Below are 17,171 nucleotides of genomic sequence, written 5' to 3'. Positions count from 1 at the left end.
AACCCAACTCAAAGGTGCAGAAAATATATTCAACAAAATCATAGAAGAAAACTTTCCAAACCTAAAGAAAGACATGCCAATGAAAGTACAAGAAGCTTACAGAACACCAAATAGAGTGGACCACAAAAAAAGTCCCCTTACCACACAATAATCAAAACACCAAACATACAGAATAAAGCAAGAATATTAAGAGCACCAAAGGAAAAAGGCCAAGTAACGTGCAAAGGCTAACCTATCACAATTAAACTTCACTACTTGATGGAAATTCTGAAGGCCAGGAAGTCCTGGAAAGATATTCTGCCAACAATAAGAGACCATGGATGCCAGCCCAGACTACTGTACCCAGAAGAGCTTTCAATCACTATAGATTGAGAAAACAAGATATTCTATGACAAAACCAGGTTTAAACAACACATGACAACTAGCCCGCCCCTACAGAAAGTTCTGTAAGGAAAACTCCAACCCAAGCAAGTTAACTACAAAAACATAGGCAATAGATAATCCTGCTTTCCAACAGCCAAAAGAAAAATGGGGGAAAATTCAAACACAATACACCACCAACAACAAATCCAAATCAAACAAGAATTAACAATGGTCATTAATATCATTAATATCCCTCAATATTAATGGTCTTATCTCACATATAAAAAGACACAGGCTAATAGAATGGATACGAAGAGAATCCATCCTTCTGCTGCACACACCAAACACACAACTTCAAAGACAGATGCTACTCAGAGTTAAGGGTTGGGAAATATTTTCCAATGAAATGGAACCAAGAAATAAGCAGGTATAGCAATTCTAATATCTAACAAATTACACTTTAAACCAAAATCAATCAAAAGAGATGAAGAAGGTCATTTCTTATTTATCACAGGAGAAATCCATCAAGACGAAGTCTCTATTCTGAACATCTATGGCGCAAATACAAAGACACCCACATTCATAAAAGAAACATTGCAAACTCAAATCACACACAAAACCTCACACACTTATAGTGGGGAGATTTCCATACCACACTCTCAAAACTAGACAGGCCCACTACACAGAAACTTAACAAATAAACAAAGGAACTAACAGAAATTATGACCTAATTGGGTTTAACAGACATTTATAGAACATTCCATCCAAACACAAAAGGATATACCTTCTCAGCACCACAAAATTGTACCTGCAACATGGGTACTAAAAACTTCCACTTAAAACTTAGCAAAAGCTTAAAAAGGAATTTTAGAAACAAACGAATAGAGATAAGCAAGTCTTCTTGGTAGCAGCATTTTTCTTGGGCAGGCTTTGTTTTGCTAGAGACAAGCAGAAACTTGCAGGGCTCCTTTAAGTGAGTTTTCCTGACTTGGCATAAGTGGCAAAAAAAAAAAAAAAAAAAAAAAAAAACTGCTAACAATTCAATGGTGTATATGAGCAGCTGGCAGTGATAGCATGTTGCTTGATGTCAGCATAGACCAAGGTGGTGAACACAGCTCTCACTAGTGGCGGTAAACATACCCCCTGCCATATTGGAAAGCAATGTTGTTTGGCAGATAAAAGACTCTTAGCCAGAAAAAGATAAAGATTTACAGTAAAGACAGATTCAGATAAAGAAAAACCTCTAAAGGTTTACAGTGTGTTTAAAATATACATAGGATTGGGAGAGGAAAAGAAACAGGATAAAGAGGTTTAAAGAAAAAAAGAAGAAGAAAGAAACAAGAGAGTAGCTGAGTGTAGTGGCACAGGCCTCTAATTCCCAGCACTCAGGAGACAGAGGCAGAGGCAAGCAAATCTCTGCTATTCCAAAGTGAACCTGGGAGTTGGTCTTTCTTTCTTTCTTTCTTTCTTTCTTTCTTTCTTTCTTTCTTTCTTTCTTTCTTTCTTTCTTTTTTTTCCCCTTGGTTTTTTGAGACAGGGTTTCTTTGTGTTGTTTTGGAACCTGTGTCCTGGAACTAGCTCTGTAGACAAGGCTGGCCTCGAACTCACAGAGATCTGCCTGTCTCTGCCTCCCAAGTGCTGGGATTAAAAACAAGAAAGAAAGAAAGAAAGAAAGAAAGAAAGAAAGAAAGAAAGAAAGAAAGAAAGAAAGAAAGAAAGAAAGAAAGAAAATCAAAGTGAACCTGGTGCACAGAGTGAATTTCAGGGCAGCCAAAGTTACACAGATAAACCCTGTCTCAAAAAATAAAAAAGTAGAAGTAAAAGAAATGAAGTAATAAAAAAAAAGTCACCTAAAGAAGGGAAATACACAGAGAGTCTGGATATGGTATGCTATTGTCTTGTCTTTGAATTGTTTAGTTGCTAAGGAAGGAACAACAAATGCTAAAATACACTTGATTATCAATGCTACTATATTAATCCAACTTAAATAGTTTACAAATGTTTGACTTCAAAATTTAAGTCTAAGGACAGGTTACTAGGGGAAAGAATTTCTATTTTTGTTTCCACAGAAATTGAAAAGCTGTGGATTCCTTCCAGACTAACATGGTTTGATTAAACAAGACCCCCTGAAGCGGTGTCCCAGTTGATCCAACATTCAAAATAGCTGAGACAAGGCAGCCTTGCAGACCACTACAGCCAGGATTTCTGTGTCTTCTTAGGATCCCCAAGACAGTGTCTCCAACCAGCAGGAAGCAAATATTGTTTATAAATGTTTGTTTTCATTTAAATGGGGTTGGTTATAAATGGTTAATTATCACAACTAAACTCTTTTAAAGGTAAAAAGGGGATTATGATATAGAAATGAATACTTTGTTTTGGAATGGATTTTATCTATTAGTATAAATCTAAGGCCAATTTTGTGATATATATATATATATGTATATATATATATTTCTCCTCTTGTTTAGGTATTGTGTTTATATAGCTCATTTAAAAATGTATAATTTAGAATTTAGTACAGATTATAGATACCTATAAAGTCAAAACTTATAGTTAAGTTAGATTTTCTAGATATACAAAGATATGTTTGAAATTGATAGGTATTCTTCAAACTTTTCAAGGACCTACAGAATATGACATTTAAAATGCTTTAGGATTTTTCTTGATAGTGAGACATAACAGCTCCTGTCAACACCACATGCATCAGAAAGAAAGATGGACATTGAAGAAACTTGTGGACTTTGCTTCCAATATGGCAAGACTAGCCACTTGGGCAAGATACTGCTCTTGTCTAGACTGATTGACTTTATGCTATATAAACTGGACATGCAGGATCCACAGAAAGTTACTGCTAAAACAAGATGGACATTGCTGCAGTGTTCCTGCTTCATGGAAGAATCTGGCAGACATTCTACAGGACACAGAAAAGTGACTGACAAATTGCCAATGCATGTAGACAGTTTAAAGTTTCCTGCTTTGCTGAAGAATCTGCCAGGCACAATATGGCCTATAGCCTGAAAATGGAACATTACAGAAGAACTTCAGGTGACTGACCAGGTAGCAAGATATTTCTGTCATTTCTAGAGTTTATATGCTATCCTTCAGTGGTCTTTGATGGACTTGAAGACAAATAGTTATGGTTATAGTTCTCCTTAGTTAGGATTAAAGATAAGTTACATGTAAGATTTTGGACTCACAATGATAGTATAGATGATAGAACATTTTCTTTAATTCCTGATAATGTCAATGGACTAAATATTGTTAACTATAGTTCTTGTTTGATAACTATTTTGTCATATGTAATTGTACTATGTTAAAGATAAAGCCCTTCTTTTTATTTTAGACAGAGTACAGGAGATTATGGGAAATGTCATTCTGTATATATGTTTCTTTTATTGGTTAATGCATAAAGCCCTGTTGGCCAATAAGAAAGCAAGATAGGCGGGACTAGGAGACAAAGAGGATTCTGGAAGGTGTAGTAGAGAGGGGTCAATATGTAGGCCATGAGATGAATAAGAGGTCTGGACTCTCTCTTCCTGGTAAGACCATGTGGAAACACTTATATTGGTAGAAATGGGTTAATAAATTTAAGACAGAGCTAGCCAATAAGAAACTCCAGCCATTGGCCAACAGCTTTATAGCTATTAGAATCTCTGTGTGTTATTTCTGGTCTGACAAGACTGTGGGACCAGGCTGGTAGGAATGTACTTGTAATGTCTTACCTCTACCAAATCCTCATATCAAAGGGGCAATCCTGTCCCTACTAATCCTTCAACTGAATGCTATGAGCTCCTGTCTCCTCCTGCCTTTTATTTCTTTCTCTGTCCAGCCATATCCCTTCCTGTCTCTGCCTCCCAAATACTGGGATTAAAGGTGTGAGCCGCCACTATCTTGCCATTTACTTTTACACTGGATAAATCTTATGCAGCCCAGCATGGCCTTGAACTAACAGAGATCAGCCTGCCTCTACCTCCCTACTGCTGGGATTTAAGGTGACTGCCACCATTGCCTGGATTCTATGGCTAATTGGTGTCTAGCTCCCACTCCGCTCTTTGGGCAAGTTTTATTTGTTAAAGCACAAACAAAATATCACCACACCAGTCTTTAAACACCAATTATTTTTAAGGCTGAAGTTAAATCACAGATGATGATACCATCAGTATAGAGGTTCTTTGGGGATCAGGTCACATGTTCTGTGAACTCCTGCAAAGGCCTGGTTACAAATGATGGCCCTGCCCCTTGATGATCCTTCCTAATATTGAGAAGATATTTGAACCCTGTTTCCTCTGCAAATATCTCCAACAAGTTTTCACCTTTCTGAGTACTTCCAAGTACTGATACAAAGCTTCTCCCCTGTGTTTTACAGGTGATCTTCTGGGTACCTCTCTATCTCTGCACATAATCCTGTGACACCTGCTGTGATCCCCTTGAGTACAGTTCAACAGTGTTGGGGCCACTGAGCTGCTAACTTAGCAAGGATCTGTTTAAAATGGTATACCACTGTTCCAGCAGAAATCAAATGGAAAGAATTTCCCCAGTGTCTTTCTTAAAGCTGCTGCTGCTGCAGCATGTAAGTTTCTCACCTCCCCCTCTCTTTTTCTTTTTTAAACTGTCAGTTACAGATACTTACAATATTAACTTCCTGTTTGGTCTTAAGTGTGGCTGCACTTACTACCTCTCACTAGAAATGGGCAGCTGTCCAGACTGTATCAATCCTTCTGAGATGGAGTCTGAATTTTTCACACTGTATTTTTAATGCTTCCTTCTTTATGCTGCTATTTCACTAGAGATTTGAGGATGTCTTCCATCTTTTTCTAACAGCTCTTATCCCATTTTTACCCTTGATTTTTTGCAGTTTGGCAGACTACATTTCCTTGTCTTCTGCCGTGCTTCATTATTTTTTTAAATTTGTACTTTCATGTTTCAGTTGTTTTACTTTAGTTTGCTTCTTGACTGTATAGACTAAATGACTGTAATTCCCTTTTTGCATATATTCAATAGTCTAATATTATCAGTACACATACATATTTTGATTGTTTCTAATGTCCACAACACACCTTTCTAAGCTTCTTACAACTGGGAACAAAGACTTCTGTTTTACACTAAGCTGGAAGTCACACATCTTCTCTGTCAGTAACACAATGTGTTGTATGAGAGAAACTGGGTTGGTGATACCACACATTTCTCAAAGGAGTGCTACAAGTGCCTTCCATGTGGAATTCTGACTACTACTTGACAACAAGACAAACTGAATCTGATTGCATGATCTCCCTCTACTTTGTCATTGAATTTAATATATTTATGTTGGCACTCATTTCTTTGCACTTCTCACATTTATCCATGGAAATTTGTACTGAGGATAAAAGCAGTGAGGGAGTGAGGGAAGGAAGAACAACTCAGGATATGATGGTGACATTGACATTTGAAACTCAACTTAGAATGCATTCTTTAGCACCCTCCTTGTCATGGTCAAAATGAGCTTCTAGGAAAAGCATCTCTGGATCCTGACAACAGAGTTAAGAAAAATATTTCTTCCTATCCATTTCCTGGATCTTCTGTCGTACTGTTATTGTTGTGACCAAAACACCTGAGAGAAGAACTTAATGAGGAACATTTTTTTGTCTCATGATTTCAGAGGATTCTATTCTTGGTGGCTAGATTCCAGTATTTAAGCAGAATATCATGGGGGCAGGAGAATTTGGCAGAGGACATTCTTCACTTTCATTTTTGTTTGTTTGTTTTTGTTGTTTGGTTTGGTTTGGTTTTTCAAGACAGGGTTTCTCTGTGCAGCTTTGGAGCCTGTACTGGAACTTGTTCTGTAGATTAGGTTGACCTTGAACTCACAGAGATCCTCCTGCCTCTGCCTCCCAAGTACTGGCATTAAAAACATGTGCCACCACTGCCCAGCAATTCACTTTGTGACAAATAGAAAACATAGAGACAGGGGTCTTAAGTATAACTTTAAAAGATTCCCATGAGGCTCTACTTTGAAAAGTTCCCAAAAAAAGTTTCCAAAACCTTCTCAAATGGTACAACCAGCTAGGGACCAAGAATTCAACACAAGAACATATGGGATTTGTATTTAAACCATATCATCCTGTGTTTTCTTGACTTTCCTTCCTTTTTTGATTATTTTCCTTAAATAACTATGTTTTTCATCCTTAGACTCTAAGAAAATCCTTATGACACAGTCTTGTAGTTCCTTGGTTTTCACTCCATTGACAACAGGGTTCATAGTGGGAGGCAAAAGCAGATAAATAGTTGCTATGATGATGAGGCAAGATGGATGAATTACATGGATCCCAAATCAGTATTAAAAGAAATAAAAGAAGTCTTGGCCGTAGGAGATATCAATGGCACAGATGTGGGCACTGGCTGCTCTTCCTGAGGACCTGGGTTCAATTCCCAGCACCCACATTGTGGGTCACACCTGTCTGTAGCTCCAGTTCCCAGGCTTCTGACACCCTCACACAGAAATACATGCAGGAAAAACACCAATACACATAAAGTAAAACTAAATTTAAAAAAAAAAAACGAATTTGATTTCTGTGTCATGAATTTATTTATTTAGGGTATTTATTATAAATGGCCTTATGCAATATTTAGTTTAATGTCTAGTACATCATTGCAAGTATCAGTCTTCCATTTCTTTATGGCTGAGTAACCTCTGTCACTTATAATCCTCATTTTTATTTACCCCTAAGTACTAGATGAGCATATGGATTGTTTCAACTTTCAGATTAATAAAAAAAACTGAAATAATCTTTTTTCACAGGTGTTGTATATTTCATATTAAAAAAAACCTTGTATCTTGTGGCAGTAAATACTGAAATATTCAACTCCTTTCCCCCAACTACTCTCAGATCCTCCCCCTCTACCTTCATCTCCCTACCCACCCATCTTTGAGATTTCTGCTTTCTTTTTTTTTTAAGAAACAAACAAACAACATCAAGTCCAAATCAGGCTGCCCAACTATCCTTGAGAAAGTGGATTGCCCTGGATTTTGGTGGGCCTGCCAGTTTAAAGAAATCGGTCTCCCCCTCTCCCATAGCCAATACACTTCAACAGCTGCTAATGGTGGGATTGTGTGCCTATCTCTCCATCATGCTGATATTTGTATGGTTTGAGTTTGCATAGGTCTCGTGCATGCTGTCACAATTCTTGAGTTTATATGTGTATCTGCCATGCAGTGTGCCTAAACAGTTTTCTTGAAGCTAGCTACCATCTCTTGCAATCTTTCCATACCATCACCCATGAAAATTTATGAGACTTGTGAGTGAGTATAGGGCTATGATGAAGTACTTTCCATTCAGGGATGGACACTCCAGTTTCCTTTCTCTGTAGATTGACCAGTCAAGTGCCCATTTTAATTTCCATGTATCGAAAGAAGCTTTTTGGGGGGTTGAGAGATGTGGTGATCTATGGATGTAGCACTACACTAGGCTAACTGGTCAGCAAGTCACAGGAATCCTCCTGTTTCCAGCTCCTGAATTCTGGTATTCCAAGATCATACCAGCACCCCTAGCTATTTTATATTAGTTCTGAACATCAAAGGATTCTTAATGATTGGGAGACAAATACTTTATCAAATAAACCATATTCGGTACCACAGTTTTTTAAAATTTTTGTGCCTTTAAAAATCTCATATAGCATCATTTCCATTTCTCTCTATCCCCTCTACAACTCTTCCCTTGCTCCGTATCCTATCTCAAATCCATGAACTCTTCTTTTATTAATATGTGTGTACATATCACATCTACCCAATTAATTTAGTGTTTCTGGTTATGTACACAGTTTAAGGCTGACCAGTTGGTATTATTCCTGGATAAATTTTCATATACCCTGAAAACCTATTAGGGGAATGGTTCCTGGAGAAAACTTATTCTCCTCTCTCAAAATCTAGTGACTACTAGTAGTTCTTCATCTGGCATATGGCCTTGTAAAATTCCCCCCATGTTGTATGGTGTTGACACTAGGAAGACCTTGGTTTTTTGTTTTTATTTTTTTATTTTAAAGCCTACAGTACCCATATTTCCAGGTGGTCTCCAAGTACTAATCACACCAACCCTACTTAGCTTCTGAGATCAGACAAGATTGTGCTCATCAGGGTGGTATGACCAGAGATGGAAGATCTTGCTTTAGGCAACCACACTGTTAGGATTTCATGATTGCAGCTTCACTGTTGTGTCTAGAAGATACTATCTAGCAGCAAGTGCCCTGATCATCCAGTTCTTACAATTTCTCCACACCATCATCCATTATTTTCCCTGAGCCTTAGGTATATAAGTTACAATTTAGTTGGCATCAGTTCAGGTTGGACACCCTGTAGGCACTTATTCTGTGCATTTCGATTAGTTGTGGATCTTGGTAATCATCTCCAGCAACTATTTTAATGATGATGTTATTAAATATGGTACAGTATAAAAGGACTTATGAAATGAATGAATGAAATCTGATGGATTTGAGAGAAAGAATGTGTTTTCTTGACTCTTGGACAGACTAAGATAAGAATAAAAAATATTTTTACTCAGTATTCTTTTTAAAATCTAATGAACAAAACATTAAATATAAAAATACTCTTTCTGTGGGCTATTTTATTAATTTAATAGAATCTATAAATATTAGAACAACATTTAATTTTATTGTATTCCCAATTGGATAAAACTTTAAAAAAATTGATAGTTTCTCATATGGTGTTTCTAGGAGGAATATATACATTTTCTTGTATTCCCAATTGGATAAAACTTAAAAAAAATTGATAGTTTCTCATATGGTTTCTCATATGCATTTCAGAAAGTTAATTCTCTCTGATCTGCATGCTCTTTAACATCCTCTTGAAGGAAATAGGACAGTCAATTGTTCTGTCGTGAAATAATTATGCATGTGGCTTGGGTAAGAGAAATCTAGATAGCCTAATAAGATTCTACTGAGATGCCTAGTTATTTAAACTGCATTATATCCATGAATTTATGGGAAATATTCCTGCCTTCTTCAGAAAGAAAGAAGTACTTGAAGAAATAAATATTTTACATCTTTGTAAATATATATGTATGTGTGTATGAATATATAAATATATACAAATATTCTAGCAGAAGCAACAACTTGCAAATATTTTAAAAATTAAAGTTGTTACATTAAAATAAGACTTAAAATCCTCAAGCTTTACTCCTTTTTAACTGGGTTTTGTCAAAGGAAAACTCATATATGCATTAGACTAGTTCTCCAAAAGAGTGAGAAGCTGCAGGGCAGGGGTGGTTCAGGAATTTAATCCCAGCACTTGAAAGGCACAGACAAGAGGATCTCTGAGAATTCAAGACAAGCCTGGTCTACAGAGATAATTCCAGAACATTCAAGGCTACACAAAGAAACCCTGTCTCAAAAAAAAATCCAATACCAAAGAGAGAGAGAGAGAGAGAGAGAGAGAGAGAGAGAGAGAGAGAGAGAGAGAGAGAGAGTCATAGGAAGCTTAGTGGGCTTGCTAGGGATGTTAAGGAATACAACTCTTAGCCAGGTCTAGATCTGGTGCCTTGTTCTAGAGCCTTGTTAAGAAAGTAAATCTACCAAGATTTATCAGCTTCTGCCTCTGCACACAATACGATGTAATTCGTATCTGCCCACTGGAAAAGCTCATTTATATGCTACGGGTTTTGGAATCCTTAGACCCCGAGAGAATTCTTATGACACAGTCTCGTATCTGCTTGGTTTTCACTCCATAGACAACAGGGTTCATAGTGGGAGGCAAAAGCAGGTAAATATTAGCCATGATGATGTGGACAGATGGAGGAATGGTGTGGCCTCCAAAACGGTGGGAAAAGAAGGAAAAGAAGGCTGGGCTGTAGGAGAAAACAATGGCGCAGATGTGGGCAGTGCAGGTGCTGAAGGCCTTTTGCCTAGCATCTGCTGAAGACAGGCTCACCACTGCCCTCAGGATCATGGTGTAGGAGACTGTGATGCACAGGATGTCAAAACCCCCAATCAAGAGAGCAACCATCAGACCATAAATGGCATTCACCTTGACATTGCCACAGGACAACTTGGCTACTGACATGTGGTCACAGTAGGTATGGTTTATTATATTGCCTCTGCAGTAAGGCAGGCGCTTAGTGAGAAATGTGAATGGAATAATGAGCAGCATGCCCCGTAGGAAGGTAGCAAATCCAATCTTGGCAATGATAGGATTGGTGAGGATTGTGGAGTAACGCAGAGGGTAGCAGATGGCTACATAGCGGTCTAGAGCCATGAGCATGAGCACCCCAGATTCCATCCCTGTGAAGGTATGGATGAAGAACATTTGGACAAGACAGTCATCAAATCCAATTTCCTTAAGATGAAACCAGAAGATGCAGAGAGCTTTAGGGATTGTACTAGAACACATGACAAGGTCTGTTAGAGAAAGCATTGCTAAAAAGTAGTACATGGGTCTGTGCAAGGAGTCCTCAAAGAAGATGAGATAGAGGAGCCCACAGTTCCCCACCATAGCCACTGCATACATGGAACAAAATGGGAAGGAAATCCAGACGTGCATGTCTTCCAGACCTGGGATTCCATTCAGAACAAAGGAAGCTGGTATCAGACCTGTGTTATTCTGCACTGACATGACCAGGCTAGTACCATCACGAAAATGCTTAATATTATGTAGGTTTTCCTAAAGAAAGGACAAAAGGAAATATAGGCTCTAATTACTGCTAATAGTTCTCTTTTGCTTTAAAAAAATCATACAATACATTTTAATGTTTAAGTAATTGAAGAATAGTTCTAATTGTATTGTTATTTATTGTTAATTCAGTGATTCATTCAAGAAATTGTTGTTGATCAGATCCTGAATGAATTTTTGGAAGATAGATTTTCAACCTGATAGACAAATAATCCTCCGTATTCTATTATGACTTTTAAAACAGGAATTTTTTAAAAGAATGCTTTACTCAACTATTAATAACAATACACATCTTCCTGTAAGTATGATCTTAAAGAGTAGTTTGGTCCAGGCAGGTTGGCTGATGCTTATAATCCCAGCACTGGGGAGACTGAGGCAGGTGAGTGCCAGTTCAGCCTGAAATATGTTGTAAGACTTACAAGTAAATAAATAAATAAATAAATAGTGGGGAAAAAATGATTTCACCATCTTAGTGGTTAAACACGTAGGACTTGGACTTGTAAAATTCTTGTTCTTAATCAGTGATTGATGTTTATCAGTAGTTGCTGTCTCCATTCAAATATTCTGAAAATAATTTAATGATTTACCCCTAAGTAAATTCCAGGATCTTACAAGTCAGTGAAAGTTTTTGGTTCCAATTCTTCATGATTTTTCATTATTGTCATTTAACATACTGAGCTATGTTAATTTTTTTCCAAATTGAATGTTTAAGACAGATCAAGTGCAGCTAAAGGTGTGTAGGATGCTCAGTCCTTTGGTTTATTTACTGTTTCTTCAAACCCCCCTCATTTACCTTCCTTGTCCTCAGAGATTTTCCATTGCCTGTGTTAAATATATACATATTTCATACACATGTTTCTAGGTGCATATATTATACACAAGAAGTTAATATTACTATGTCTTGCTAAAGGCTATCAAGTCTTTACCTCAGTTATAGCATTTCTCCATTTAATATCTAATTTTCAATAGTGTGCTGTCACCTTTGATATTTATTTTCTCATCTATACTCTCTTCCTTTTGGATTTATGGTTTTGTAATCATAAAAATAAAACTCATTTTAATTGGATTCTTGTGGGTGGGAGACACATAAATAAAAAATATATATATTTCGCTAAAGCCTTCCAGGCTGCCCACAGGATCCAGCAGGCAGTTCCTGCTAAATCCCACGTGTGTTCCCACTCGGGTCCCTAACCACCCACAGAACTGAACTTTTTTTCTCCATCTTAGCCATCCAATGTCTAAAGCTCAGCCAGGAGCACTTGCCATGCTGAATGAAACTCAGGCAGGCCATACCAATGAGGACCTAAAGGTGTATCATCCCATCCTTGAGACTACACAGCCTGTATTTTGAGCCCCATTCTACTCACCACCACAATCCCTAAGGCCCGGTTTTGTCTCCCCATTCTGCCTGGGATCAGAGCTGCCTGAGGTGGCTTGCAGATGCAGTGGCACCCGCAACTGTGTGTTTGTGGGGACCCTGGGACCAATCCCCGATCCTCAAGTCCAGGGGACCTGTTCCCCAGTTCCTGTGACCTCTCGGTGCCATCGGATTACTCCCCTTACTCTGCACCCCGGCGCCCAGGGCTCCCCAACACCCGAGATCTTCTCACCTAACCTGAGAACGCCTGGAGCTGCTGGAGGAGAAAGCAGACCTGCAGCAAAAGCGCACATACAGGAGTGATCTGTCCCACTGAAGCCACAGGAAGGTTCAGACCGCTCCAATGCCACATGAGCCACTGCGAGCTCTCCTGGTGCTGCATATGGAGAAGGAGCCGCTGCATGCATTTAGAGACTCCCTTGATAGACTCCTGTGGCTGGGGTGGGTGGGTCGGTCCCATGAAACCCGGCATGTCCCATTTCCAAACTATAAGGTGTACTTATTGAAGCCTGAGAACCGGCCTGCACAGTGTAACCACTGCAAGGCATCCCACACGCCCCGCAAAACAAGAAGGGTGCCATCACTCCAGCTCCCATGACTAAAGGTCTCAGGGGAGGAAGACTCTTAGACAAGTTTTGTTTGCAAAATGTTACAGTAATTGTGTACTCATTCCCTTGAGTCCACTAGAAGAGTAAGTCTAAAGAGAAACTGCTTTCTAGTGTACTGTCTGTGATATTTCTAAATAAAAATTATGTGTAAGTGACCTTGAAAAATACTGTATTACCACAGGCAAGGGACACAATGGGCATTTTCACTCCTTCCTTTATTTTTATAGGAATTTCTTGAAATTTTTTTTTTAATTTTGCATCCTCATAGGAAAAATGTTTTACATTTGATATTTCTAGCATGCCTCATATTTGTTGCTCATCCTAGAGAAAAGTCACTGAATCCCACATTTTCCATTTGCTTCCAAACTTAACTAAGTGTTTGGAGTACAGAAATGGTGTTCCACATTTTCACTATGTTTTGGGGTTTTTTGTTTGTTTTTTGTTTGTTTGTTTGTATTCTCTTTGGGAAAACTGACCATCTACCATGGAACAACATGGAGAACTCACACAGGTCTATCTAGCTGGAAGCTCAGCAACTGTGACAGCACTAAAACCCAGTGCCTATGACTCCCAAAGGAGCATTGGACTGGGAGGGGACACTAGGGTGTGGTGGTGTGTGTGTGTGCGCGCACGCGCATGTGTGTGTATTGTTAACGTTGAAGGTTTCAGAGAGTGATTGTGATTTTCAGAAGGAAAAGCTGTCTGCCACAAATTCTTGGAAGAAGAACAACACACTCAACACAGGAATCAGTGATGGGTTCTATTAGGAGATGTTTAACACACAGACATGTGAGGACCAGGTCATGATGGTAAGCTTTAGGCAGGAGCTAGAGCATCAGTAACTTTAATATACCAGATAACAAATATCTGTCTGGATGATGGAGATTAAATGATGAGTAATTTACACAAATCCTGAGAGCTATGAGTTGGTTCTGCAGGACTTGGACAACAGAGCTTCTCTTCCTCAAGGAAATACCTTTCTCCCTGAGGACAAAAGCCAGGGCTGAGGGAGGGAAGGAGAGCTTTGGACTGCTATAACCTTTGCCCAACAGGCACTCTTAACAGTGAATCCACAGGGCTGGGAGTTGAGGCTGCTCACAGTGGTAGATTGTCCTTTACAGAGCAGGCTGCAACTCAATAGGAAATACACACACACTTTCTACATAGCTTCGTGAAAAGAACTCTGAATAGGTGTCCAGATCTGCCCAGGTAGCTTCCATTTCTCTCACTCCCCAATGGCATTATAATTACAACAAATACATAGGATTTCTCATAGAAATAATATCAACTAACTTCATGTAAATTCCAGCAATTTGTAAGAACACCTGGATTTGAGATCTAAATTTTGTCAATGCACATATATTTGTATTGTCACTTGTAATTGTCAAAGATGAGAACTACTGTACTACTGATAAGAGCTTAAATGTAAATGGTTGTGTGCATGTGTTTGTGTGTGTGCCCTGTACATAATTTGAGGGTTAGTTTTAACCCTTTAATGTCTGTGAGATCACATCACTACACCCATAGCACTGTCTCAATGATGTGTAGATTTTGACTCCACTTTTCCTATTAAAATTCCTAAAGATATGTATATAGGACTTTATGCAACCTCTTAAATTTCAGGTTATCCTCCTACTATTTATTAAAGAGATTATTACAAGAATACAAAACCCAGATGCTAAATCCTGAGATGCACATTAAGTGACCTAATCTAGAGTTCAGCTTGTTCAAAGAAAATAAATATTTTTCACTGGACATGTTACATTATAATGAGATATATAATGGAAAAAACAACCCTGTCTTTTCTCCTAAATGGTTCTTGCCAAAAGTAAATTTCAGAAAATCATTCAAACTAAATATGTGAAATTAAACATATATCTTCTTTGTGATTTGAAGTAGGCAAGGTTTTGAAATGAAATGAAATGTGGAAAAAATGTTTTCCACAAAATTACAGGCTTGAGTAAATAAAAATTTAATATTTTAGTGAGAAAAAATAAAATACTAAAACATCAGGCGCAGAGAAGAATACGGTATCCACTGTGTGCATATATAATGACATGTAAATAATCCCTTCAAAATAGGCAAGAAAAAAAGAAAAAGGCAGGGAAGAACAAATGTGCCAACAGACAGGCAATGGACCCTGACTTTTCTACTTACTGGGAGGATAAACACACATTGAATCTCTCATGATGTAGGACACATACTGACATATGCAGATAGTAAGAAAGCCTGAAAGTGGCCCCTCCGTTAGGCCATTTCTGGCCCAATCACCCACCTCCTTGTCAGGCCAGAGCTACAGTGCCTATAGCCTAGTGGAAAGCCTGGAATTCAAGGACCCCACAGGCACCTGGAAATTCACCTACAATCCCATGGACCCTCTGGACTACAAACATCAGAATGCCTAGAAGTTTCAGATCTTGTAGAAGAGACTTCATGCCCCCCTTTCCAGCTAAAGCATACTCTCTGCCACCTCCAGCTTAGATTCCAGAGAGTATCCCCCAGGAAGGAACAGGTAGTAGCAATCCTTCCAAAAGTGGTGGACAACTAATTCAGCCTCAGCTTCGGTCCTGCCTCAGCTCCATCAGAGAGCCTAGTTCCCATACAGCCTACCCCTGATCAGTAAAAGAGGTACCTTCCTCTCCTGGGATAGCCCAGCAGCAAGCAGTTAGTAGCTGTCATGATTGTCATGCCTGTAGCTGCTGCTTTTCCCCAGACTTCAGTAAAGGGGCTGAGAATGTGCTCCGGAGAGAAAGGAAATCTGTCTTGAAGTTTACCTCGAGAATGTGAGTCAGAACTCTGGTGCTCTAATTCAGGTGCTGACTCGATGTTTTTAATCCTATAATGGAAGAAACAGAGGCAGGGGGATTGCTGGGAATTTGAGGACAGCCTGGGCTACAGAGTGAAACCTCTAAATTCAATTGGATATTTTATACAGTAAATGTTAACAAATGTCAGGTTTACATGGTAGATTTAGGGGACTGACTGTTCAGTTGACTTATGTGTATATATGACTTACTTATCAGTATCCATGGATATTACAGTCATGTGCCACTGAATGGAGCTGTGAGGTTGTGTCTTGTACAAAAACAAAAAAATGCAAAAGAAGTTTGATGCATGCTGTGGAGAATTTGAAAGATGAATAGAATGTTCTAGAATTCAGTCTAGAACTGATGTTCCCAGGGTCAGGTTGAGGAGGCGCTAATGCTGGGGTCTTCCAAATGTCTGTAGAAGTTGAAACTTATCAAGAGGCTGGAAGTCCAATTCATGGATCTACCTGGGTAGAGGTCTTTTAGATGTCCATAGAGTATGTCCAGTATCCCATTTCATAAGCCAGGAGTGGTGTCACATGCTTGTGTTCTCAACACAGACATGTAGAGGCAGGGGGATTATGAGTTTATGGTCATCCTAGGTTACAATGCAAGTTTAAAGCCAGCCTGGGCTACATAATACCCTCCTTTCCCCCTGAAAATCCTACTTTCCAAGCCACAAGACTGACAAGACAATGACCATGGAACAATGAGGCCAGGAGTCCCCCTCATTTGATGTTAGCTTCTCTGTTTTTTGTTTTGTTTTTTTTTTTTTTTCCACTTTCTGGCTTCTCGGGTCTCCCTTGCCAGGCTACCCAGAATGAAACTGATTAAAAATGTTGGAACCCACTCAAAAAAAAAAAAAAAAAAAAAAAAAAAGAAAGAAAAGAAAAAGAAAGAAAAGGAAAGGAAGGGAAAGAAAAGAAAAAGCCTGAAAGTATCAGATGTTGCCTGGGATGAGGACCTGGAGCTGTCACACGCTACTGACTGTAGGAGTGTAAAAAAGCAGTTGCTCTCAACCTTCCTAACTCTGTGACCACTTAATAGCAATCCCTCATGTTCTGGTGACTCTCCACCATAAAACTATTTCATTGCTATTTAATAACTGTAATTTTGTTGCTGTTATGGGTTGTAATGTAAATGCAAGATGTGCAGGATATCTGATATATGATCAAAAAGGGGTCTGGACCCACAGGGTGAGAACCACTAGTGTAAATGGAAACAGCTATTGTTTTTGTGTGTATTTTGTAATGGTAGGTACACATGATCCCCAGTTCTCTCTCCAACATAATGTGTACCTATATTCACCAGAGTGCATCAAGTAGAATCCTGATTGCAACATAGTTTATAATGTGTCTGTA

At 38.7% G+C, this 17,171-nt stretch overlaps 1 protein-coding gene across 1 annotated transcript; it reads right to left on the bottom strand.

The window, feature by feature from the left end:
- Nucleotides 1-9,994: 9,994 nt before the first annotated feature.
- Nucleotides 9,995-10,960, bottom strand: LOC127227672 (olfactory receptor 52N4). The gene has a single exon (XM_051192028.1). The coding sequence runs from the start codon at nt 10,958-10,960 to the stop codon at nt 9,995-9,997; it is 966 nt and encodes a 321-aa protein (XP_051047985.1).
- Nucleotides 10,961-17,171: the final 6,211 nt, after the last annotated feature.

This window comes from Phodopus roborovskii, unplaced genomic scaffold (assembly GCF_943737965.1).
Source record: "Phodopus roborovskii unplaced genomic scaffold, PHOROB, whole genome shotgun sequence".
Taxonomy (NCBI): Eukaryota; Metazoa; Chordata; class Mammalia; order Rodentia; family Cricetidae; genus Phodopus; species Phodopus roborovskii.
Note: the sequence above shows the minus strand (reverse complement) of the source record. Positions and strands in the feature narration are given on the sequence as shown.

Excerpts from the sequence above, each read along its gene's own strand:
- LOC127227672 (XM_051192028.1), bottom strand. The coding sequence starts at position 10,960 with ATGTCAGTGCAGAATAACACAGGTCTGATACCAGCTTCCTTTGTTCTG.